Genomic DNA, 9,936 nt, shown 5'->3' with positions numbered 1-9,936 from the left:
CCTTCACCTCTGGCCGTTTGTCATCGAGGACCTGAAGAATCTAGGAGCAAAGGAATTGTTTTCAAAGTTTTGTGTCGGAGGAATAAGTCACATCAGTAAGTAAAAATTGTGTTATATTAACACACTTGATTTTTTAAAACAAATAAAACACCTTTGCCAAAGTGTAAATGTTTTCATCTTTGAGGGAGGGGGGTATACCTTTCCAAATGGTGGGCACCATGGTTTTTTGTTCGTTTGTTTGTTTTTTTAAATAAAAAAGTATTATTTTTCACTGATTTTTCTATTTTTTTTAATCTTGAAACTATAACAATTTAAAACAAACAACTTTAAAAATTCCCTGGGACCGGGATGTATGTAAAAGGGGTGGGGGAGGAGCTGCTCACAAACACCAGTATTCATTGCAATGATTTAGTTTCAGTCCTAATTAACCTATTGATTTCTCTATCAGGTATCCGGAGACTACAAAGTATTTTACTTAAAGTTGCGCTGTTACTTGGGGTGGAAGTGCACACAAATGTGGCGTATGATGGACTGTTGGATCCGCCTGTTGATAATGCAGACGGTAAGATCAGCAAATTCGTGTAGAGTCAGTAATGCAAGATCTCTATTAAGTTAAATCATTTATAAATTCTTAGGTTTATGTTAAAAAAATGACAGGGAATGTTTACATTAAAAGTAGAAGTACTGCGTTTACATTAAAATTCTGACGAAATAATACGATTTTGTCATCTATCATTCAATGAAATGAATATTGTGGACACCATGTTTGTGTACATTTTGATACATTCTAGTGCTGGGAGACTGTTTTCAGAAAATTTAAAGTGTAGACATGGTTGTCAAGAAATGCAAACTGATGAGTATTTTTTGTTCATTTTCTTACAGTGGGTTGGCGATGTCGGTGTACACCTGAAGACCACCCTTTATCTGATTATCAATTCTCCGTCATTATTGGAGCAGACGGAAAAGGCGAAACGCTACCGGGTGTGTATGAAATAAAAGTACATTTTACAAATTCATTGTCTGGGATTACACTTCATTGATATCCAGATAACCAAGATCTAGTTTACTTTTGTGCAAAACTGTACATGTCTTTATTAAGTAAAAATATAAATTTATCTACAGGTTTTGTTCGGAAAGAAATACGTGGGCCCCTAGCAATAGCAGTTACCATAAACTTTAAACGGAAATATACAAACCAAGAGGCCAAGGTTCAGGAACTGGGGGGATTAGCCGTATGGGGAAAACCTGAGCATTTCCACAATCTGGTGAACAAGAAAGACATTCTGCTGGAGAACTGTGTTTATTTTAAAGGCGAAACACATTATTTTGTGATGACTGCTTTAAAACAAAGCTTACTCAAAAATGGCGTTTTAAAATCCAACCAACCAAATGCAAAGGCATTATTAGCTCCGGACAACATAGACAAAGTAAAACTAACCAAATTCGCCTGTAATGTAGCGGAAGTGTGTACAGACGGTCTACTTCCGGATCTAGAATGTGAAACCAATTATCGAGGTGAACCTGACGTTGCCATCTTTGATTTTACTGCCATGTATTATTCTGAGAGTGCGTCACGTGTTCTGGTGAGGAACGGACACAAACTGTTAATGGGACTTGTAGGGGATAGCCTGTTAGAGGTAAGTAAAATGTTAAATGTTTATTGGTTGTTTTCTGAAGGTATTAACGCTTGATATGGAGTTCAAGCCTTCTTTAAAAAGGAAAAAAAAATATGTATGAGCATTATTTCTTGGAGTTAATTTTTAAGTTACTAGTTTGATTGTAAATAACTCTCAAAATGTCCTCATTATTTAAAAAAATTCACAATTCATAACCGTTTTTTAAAAGCCTTTCTGGCCATTGGGAACCGGATGTGGTCGAGGCTTCCTCTCGTCGTATGACGCTGCGTGGATGATTCGTCAATGGACTTCCGGTGAGATGTCGCCACTTGAGGTCTTAGCAGAAAGAGAAACCATATACAGTCTTCTGAGTTCCTGTATGGCTGCCTCCGTGTGCAGTGATTACAACAATATGACGGTAGACCCGAAAACCAGGTTTGTTGAATATGTCCATTAATTATCGATAGTTGCTTTATTTCTATTATCACTTATATTTTGATCAGTCCTTTTTTTGGTGTATTTCAGATATAACAATTGGAGTGATCTCGTAGCCAAAACAAAAACCCCCGATATGGTGCGCCATTTGTGCAATACAGAATTATAGAACTGTAAAACTTTACTGAAACTGTGAACCAGGCTTTATTTTCAAGTGAAAATCCGTCCAGTGAAGACACATTTTTCCTCTTTGTATTGTTATAGTGAGGGTTTTGAATTGAACATCTTATTAACATGTTTTATATGTTGTGTTTTAAATTATGAAATTGAAAATAAATGAAAATGTCTTTTCTTTTTCGGAGTTTCTTTACTAAAAATTCTCTATATCCTATTCTGCAAAGTTTACACAAGTTTACACACGAAAGAATGTTGCACATATACATAGCTCCTTTCAAACAGTTCAATATTAAATATATTTAAGGGTATATTTTAGAACAAGAGAGTCGGTCTAAGAATTTAATTGAATTCATTATCTTTATTTCGGTATACCGATTTCAATGGATTTCATAAAGCTTTGGGAATTGTGCCAATCTGAAAGAGTGTAACTTTGTAGAAACATAAGAACAAGTCATGTGGCATCAAATGCTGTATTTTTTTTTAAATCAAATCTGACTCTAAATGTACTGTTCACAATTCAAACGCTTATTAACAAAATCCTGATTCAGATAGACAATAAACTCAAAAAGAGCAAACACTGACATCATCAAAATAACACGATAACAATATTTTATCACTATATAATGTCATGAGAGCGTGATGGGGTCGTTCTGTGTTGGTGTAATTTTAAAGATCATGTCTTTATCTGGATGCACAACAGCATGCGCCCAGTCTACCACAAAATTCAGTTCTGGTGTCTCCTGCGCATGCTCAAACTTAAACTGATATAACAACATAGCTACGGCGAGCCTCAGTTCCAGCCAAGCCAGATGCTGTCCAATGCACACTCGAGAACCTGCACCGAACGGAATGAACATATTTCCGGAAGTTTTGCTTGTGTTTAGAAATCGGAAGGGAACAAATTCCTTTGCTTTATCCCAATAATGCGGGCTGCGATGAATTCCCCAAGTAAATATGATGACGTCAGCCTAAAATGAAGTGTGAATTCATGAGGGGTGGATGTATCATGTAAATATATGCAAAAATGTACATTAATTCCATCAATCACTGATTTTTAGAAGGCTAAGCACTGCCTTATATTAACTCAAGTGAATAAAAATTGTAAGACTTCAGTTTATCACTGAATAGATATAATATTAAAATCATTATTTTAAGGACTGGATTAAAGTGTTTTCCAGGGAAAGGGATATTTTTATTATTGTTTGTCAGTCAAACTTACATGTTGTTTCAGGTTGACGTCACCGAGAGTTACCGGCTCGTAATTCTGTCTGCTGATAAACGGTGCAATCGGGTACAATCGGAGCACCTCGGTCAGTACGCTCTCTGTCTTAGGTAAAGGTGTGGTGGGATCCGCCACCAAAGATTCAAGGAGCTCTTCCGCTTCCTGTCGTAACTCTTCCTGTTTTATGTTCAAAAGAACTTACATGTATACATAAAAACTGACAAATAACACCATATCTATCTAGTATTGAGAACAAAGGCACATTTTATGAGCGATTTGAAATGTTTTAAATTGTTCTTGGTTAGTTTTATTGATCTTTCTACCTGTATATGTGGGTATTTGACCAATAGATACATCACCACAGGAATAGTAGAGGCGGTGGTCTCGGTTCCCGCCATCAAAAACAATTTCATGTTGTCTTTGGCCTGAGCAGATGAAAGGAAAAAAAATTGAAAGATGAACACATTTCAGTATCACATTTTATTTTTAAAAAAAACTTTATTAGATATTTGTTATATAATACAGGTTTTTTGCATCCCCGATATGAACACAGGCACGAACCCTGTATCATCACCCTGTTTCATCACCATTTATTTCACTCTTTAATACACCTTTCCTGGAACACCTCTGTACTTTTCATTCGGAGTACCTCGATCGGATCCTTTTCTATTGTTTTTGAGGTTTATTAAAATTCCAATTTAATTTCATATCATTTAAAATAATTATTTTGTTTAATTATAATTATTTTCATTATTCTTATCGCTGAATGTATTATCATTGGACTAATTAATGTTGGAAATTCAACAAAAAAAAGACACATGAAATTATTAAAAGTACATTTATAGGTACATTTATACATGACTTGTTGACATCATTTTCAAATACATAAAAATAACCCAACAATACATGTAAAAATCTGTATCACACCCCATACTAGTATCAACCCTTGATCAAAATGAGCTATCGGGCTGATATTGGAGTCTCGGGTTGATATGGAGTGTGATACAGATTTTGCCATGTACACGTTACTGAACTTAAAGTAACGCATGAGATGTTATACTTACTTCGCTGAATCCGCATGCGTCGTGCAGTGAGTTGACCAGTCGTTTTCCCTTAATTGTGACGTTATCAATGCTGAGTGCTTCCTCTAAAACCCTTTGTGTGATGGCATCAAATTCTTCGTTTGCGTCAGAGAACTCTTTACTGTCTGATGATATTTCTCCCATGGCATAACATCTATGCAAAATCGTCAACATCGAAGAAATCATTTTCTCTTGCTTCTTTTCCAAACCGTTAAGATCAAGTTCAAGTAAGACATGGCCGACAATGTCCAATGCCATCCGAAGAGTCCATTGTGTGACGTTTACGATGCCCTTCGGATCTTTCTTGAATATTGTACACATTTTCTGTATGTCGCTTATCATTATAGCAGCGCGTTCCTCAATTGAAGTTTTTCGGAATAATGACGCTATAGCGCGCCTTGTTTCGGGACTTTTCTGTGATGATCCAAGGAACGTGTTCTTTAAAGGTGAATTTTCTAAATAATGTTCCGCTCCCTTTTCAAGTTTATATATAGCATGCTGTGCTAGTTTCGGATTAAAAATGTAAATCTTGGCATCAAACTTGAACAGTCCATAGTAGAAATAGTATTCCGTAAGGAACTCGAGTTTCTTTAGTTTGTCACCATGGAACGTCAGGGTTAGTAAAGTCCGGAGGAATCTCCCCGGCTCTGGTATGTAGCCTTTCGTGAGAGGAACCTGATTAAAATAAAAACCAGATTTATAGTGGACAGTAAAGATCACTTAATTGCTACCGGGGTTTTTTTAGCATTTAAAAGTAATACAGAACCTTCAGCAGCAAAAAGACGCAAAGAATAAAAAAGTACCAATGCATGAAAGCAATTTTTAAAGGTCGTCAACACGAAGCGAAGGGAAAGATTTGTCTTTCATATCCTAATATGTGTGTATAATATATGTAATATATTTATATGTGTATAAAAATGTAATATTATATAATATATTATTTGCTTTCATATTTATATTTTGCTTAAAATCAAATTCATTACAAAATGTATCAACTATTTAATGGATAAAATATTTCGAACTAGAACTAAATACCAATACCAATACACGAACTTTTCAAGTAGTATGACCCCCCCCCCCTTCTAATTTTTCCAAAACATAATGATTAACTGTAAATTTATACCACAAAAAGATTCATTAATAAACATTGCCTAATTTGCTTTCCCCACTTTTTTGTAGGATAGTCAAATTCCCCCATACCAATGTATTTCATTTTTCCCTTATCAATAGTGTTTGAAGACACACACCCCCTCCAACGAAATATTATTTTCAAATCTGGAAATTTCCAACTTTCCCGAATTTTTAAGGGCCCTGTCACACCAAGCTGCGTCCACACGGAGTCATTACGGTGTTGTAAAAATGTTAAAATCGCAGTGGAATCGCAGGGAAATCACACAAATTTCTGTAAAATTTTTACAATGTGAAGATGTCACGGCGTCCCTACGGCGACCCACGCGTTTCTACGGCGTTCTCGCTGCGGGCTACTGCGTTCCCAACGGAGATCTCTTCGCGATTGACTGCGCTTCCGCGGAGCTTTTACGGCGTGTTAGGAGTTGTCATCTCGCGTTCACGGCGTTCTCACTGCGCTTGCTGTGTTCACAATACGTCAAAGATGCGTTCTTCACTATGGATATATATTCAGGAGTGTAACACATTTATTTTTAAAGATTCGAGTCACATAACGAAAATACTTCAAAAAATGATATATTTGAATAATTTAGTACTAAATTACTGTTAGTTTTATAATTAAAACCCTTCTTTTTTTTCAATTATATCAATTCAGATGTGTTTTTCCATTGATTTTATTATGAATGTAAAAAATAAACACACTAAAAAGTTGTTATAAAATTTAAGTAATTCCACCGCAACTCCACTGAAACAACAGAACAGGTTCTGGTATAATTTTTACTTCCCAATTCTACTCCCATGCTCCTGGCCAGGAGTGCAACAAATACGGTAGAATTATTGCTGATCAAATATGAGGCCATTGCTCTTGTTTTGTGAGCTGGCTGACAACGCTCTAACAACGCCGTGAAAGCGCATTGTGATCGCCAACGTTCGCGGTAGAAACGCCAAGGGAGCGCAATGATCGCAGTGACAACTCCTTGTTGTCGCTGTGTAATCGCAGTCAAAAAAATCACAAGACAATTAATCTCATTAGAAGCGCCGTAAAAGCGTGATAGAAACGCCGAGACATCTCCAAGGTCTCGGCGAGGTCTCCGTGGAAGCGCAGTCTACTATCACTGCGTCCATGCTGCGATCATGTGCGTCTTCACGGCGTGCGTACGGAGCTCCCACTGCGTTGTTGGAGATCTCACCGCGCTGCTACGGCGATCATACTACGTTTCTACTGCGTTCTTACCAGACGGCGATCACACGGCGCGTACTTTGTGCATGCCCAAAGTGCGCGCCGTCCCCTGGCGTTCTAGGAGACCCTACGCGACCCTACCGCGTTCAGAGGAGATCTCGCCGCGTTGTCACGGCGCTGTAGGAGACTCTACTGCGCTCACCTCGGCGTTTTGCATTTATTATGGACGCCGTGCGATCGCCGTGAGGACGCAGTCCCGGTGTGACAGGGGTTTAACAATAATAATTTTTTTCTATGTTTGTATGTCAAAGACTTTTAGGAGAGTAGTCAATTATATTGCTACATGTAGCTCCACCCCCACCCTCACATGTTGAAGAACGATATAACGTGTTAGATCTTGTATTTGTACATAAACAACGTAAAGATAATGAACAGTAATTGATCGCAAAATTCTTATAAAATATCATATTTGTGACAGGTCATAAAATACAGGTGCCTGCAGCCTAGGAGTAGTAAGAATCCTCTGTTGACCGGACATTCCCGACGTGAGACCGATGTATTTTGCATTTTGAATTTCTAAAAGTCTCTGCCGGGGGGGGGGGGGGGGGGAGGGGGAGGGGGGGGGCTTACACGCTCGCACACACTAAATAAAAACTCGCTAAACTCGAAAGAAGCTATTTCGAGAGGTGGAGTGAAATTTTGACAAGTAGAATTTTTGTAAGGGTTAGGTTTAAAAATTGACAGGCAGAAAAAAATAAATTTATTTAAAAATAAATAAATATATAGATCAATTACATGGGCTGCGTAGATAAAACTAAAAAAAAGGGGGAGGGGAGGGGGTTTCCTTTGAATAAATATTTTTGGTCAGAATTAACAGCAAAAGTATATTCTCAGAAAAAAAAGAGTGTGAGGGCTGTGCTTCTACATTTATAAACATTGTATGATGAATAAATTGATTTACTGGAATATTACATGTAACTAAGATAATATATTCTTATAAATATTTTGAAGTATAGAAAAATAGGATAGTGGCAATTTGCATAAATTATGTATCTTTCGCAATCCCATTTTGAGGGGGGGGGGGAGTGTAAACTTAAGAATCATTAATGAATATCGTATGAGAAGTTATCCCCCCCCCCCAAAAAAAAAAAAACAACATGAAACATAAAAATGTGATTGAGTATAAGGCAGTGTGTTTTATAAAATTAGGTTTTTTGTTAATAACTTAATACTAGGTGTTATTCAATAGAAACATTAAACCATTTTTAGATGTGCTCTTTCTATCAAAGCATAAAGATCTATCGCTTCTTCCGCCGATAATAAAATCTGATTTTTATATATGCGTGTCTTTAAATCTTACATAACCCACTTGTCTATGCATAAAATCTTTTATTTTTCTGCTTTACGAATGTCCCTGTATAATTTTATATCGATAGGAAACCAATACTACATTGTAATTGTTTCTAGCATCGTCTGATTTTTAGCGGGAAGGGGACACCATACATTTTAAGGTATAGAATAAATTTCTTAAAAGTTCTACACTTTGTGAATAATTCACAAAATTAGAAATGAAGCTTGGGGAATGTATCAGTAGAAAATAAAGTAAAAAAAAATGTAATCATTTGGTTTTGGTAATGGCATTGAAAAATAATGACGCTGTCGTGACTTCAATGCTACCCCAGATGTGTTAGTCGTGTCATTTTGAATTCTTTAGATTAACCTGCAAATTAGGTTCAATGAAAATAAACCCCCAAGACACTGATGTACAAGTAACACTAACTGACATCATGCGCCTTTGCTTTATTTTCTTGCTTTTACAAAAAGTTGCACGGGATACCCGATTTCGCTGATTCAATGACATTCCGATATCGGGGACAATTTACATGTATTATGCGATTTCTCTGATAATACCCTATTTCGAGCATTCTCTCCAACCTGTTGAAGGCACTTAAATGGCTGTTCATATACACGAGAGTTGTAATAAGACAGTCAACCAGAACATTTACTAGCATTGAAGCTATGCACATTAATAGAAACATAAACAAACCCGTCTTCTCATTTGTTTTGTAAGTTAACTGATAAATAATGTACCCTTATAAAGTTGTACTGTGCAATGAATAAATACATTTGACGGATTGTATTCCTAATGCAGGGAAATAAAGTATGAAGTTTAACATGTTTAATATATATCACTTGTATATACAAGAACTTGAATATAATGAAATTAGAAATAATCAATGCGAGAAGAAAAATTGCACAACATAATATTTTTTGAAAATAGACTATAAACATTTCAAAGTAATTCTGAAGAATATTACTACAAAGGAAAATTTAAGATGTTGCTCCTACATCATGTACATAATCATATTAAGCTTAAACTGTTAAAAGCAGAGATAAGCAGTGCATAAACACAACAACAAAAATCGATATGTTTACATCCTTGTTGCTACAATATCTTTCTGCACATAAATAAAGATAGTAATATTATTTTCCAGCGGCAGATTGACATCACCAAATAGAAAACTACACGAACCTTGGAGTACACATGTTCTATTTCGAGGGGTATCAAAAATGGGACATTGTAGTGGTCTCAGGCCACTACTACGTTTGAAATATCAACTGTATTTGATAACTTGAAAGATGACACATTTTATAAAATGCATATGGAGACTGCAATACTGTTCATATAACATTCCCTTTTTGTTAAGATGTATGTCATTTATCCAAAGGATTTGCTTAAATTACCGAAAATAATGTTTACATACCAAATGAAATACCCATCTTACGATGATCAACAGGACTTGTGCTGCGGTAATGATCATGCTGGCATTACACGTGTTTATGTTACACTTGAGTGACCCTCATTATCTCGTCATTTAAACACGGCCACATTTCAGATAGCGGCGTTATCAGAATTTCCAAACTAAACGTGGCTTATCTCTCAAGTACAGCGAGATGCTATCAATAATTCACCTTTCCAACCACTAGGACACACTAGGGTAAGAAGTTTTACACTAATAATGGAGAAGGACCCAGCATTAAAATCTACAAAAGTCGTGACAACATACGATGGAATTTTTAAGAATATGTACGATG

General features: G+C 36.2%; 2 protein-coding genes across 2 annotated transcripts; one reads left to right on the top strand and one right to left on the bottom strand.

Annotated features, from left to right (window-relative positions):
- Positions 1 to 218: 218 nt before the first annotated feature.
- Positions 219 to 2,240, top strand: LOC133180607 (F-actin-monooxygenase mical1-like). Its single transcript, XM_061315081.1, has 6 exons — positions 219 to 228; positions 449 to 562; positions 883 to 981; positions 1,123 to 1,637; positions 1,846 to 2,051; positions 2,142 to 2,240. The coding sequence occupies exons 1-6, from the start codon at positions 219 to 221 to the stop codon at positions 2,218 to 2,220; spliced, it is 1,023 nt and encodes a 340-aa protein (XP_061171065.1). The 3' UTR covers positions 2,221 to 2,240.
- A 444-nt stretch (positions 2,241 to 2,684) lies between these two features.
- On the bottom strand, positions 2,685 to 9,690 carry LOC133180723 (cytochrome P450 4Z1-like). Its single transcript, XM_061315192.1, has 5 exons — positions 9,606 to 9,690; positions 4,515 to 5,207; positions 3,774 to 3,875; positions 3,448 to 3,627; positions 2,685 to 3,196 (listed from the first exon to the last, which is right to left on the bottom strand). Exons 1-5 carry the CDS (start codon positions 9,660 to 9,662, stop codon positions 2,855 to 2,857), a joined length of 1,374 nt encoding a protein of 457 aa, XP_061171176.1. The 5' UTR covers positions 9,663 to 9,690; the 3' UTR covers positions 2,685 to 2,854.
- Positions 9,691 to 9,936: the final 246 nt, after the last annotated feature.

This window comes from Saccostrea echinata, unplaced genomic scaffold (genome assembly GCF_033153115.1).
Source record: "Saccostrea echinata isolate AGI-Se365-2 ecotype Australia unplaced genomic scaffold, CSIRO_AGI_Sech_v1 ptg000007l, whole genome shotgun sequence".
NCBI lineage: Eukaryota > Metazoa > Mollusca > Bivalvia > Ostreida > Ostreidae > Saccostrea > Saccostrea echinata.
Note: the sequence above shows the minus strand (reverse complement) of the source record. Positions and strands in the feature narration are given on the sequence as shown.

Bases quoted from the DNA above. Each gene is read 5' to 3' on its own strand.
- LOC133180723 (XM_061315192.1), bottom strand. From the start codon at position 9,662: ATGATCATTACCGCAGCACAAGTCCTGTTGATCATCGTAAGATGGGTA. The intron at 5,208-9,605 runs GTATGTAAACAT...TATTTTAATCAG, and splicing joins TAAGATGGGTATTTCATTTG to GTTCCTCTCACGAAAGGCTA. The intron at 3,197-3,447 runs GTAAGTTTGACT...ACTTCATTTTAG, and splicing joins ACGTCAACCTGAAACAACAT to GCTGACGTCATCATATTTAC.
- LOC133180607 (XM_061315081.1), top strand. The intron at 563-882 runs GTAAGATCAGCA...ATTTTCTTACAG, and splicing joins GCCTGTTGATAATGCAGACG to TGGGTTGGCGATGTCGGTGT. The intron at 1,638-1,845 runs GTAAGTAAAATG...GTTTTTTAAAAG, and splicing joins TAGGGGATAGCCTGTTAGAG to CCTTTCTGGCCATTGGGAAC.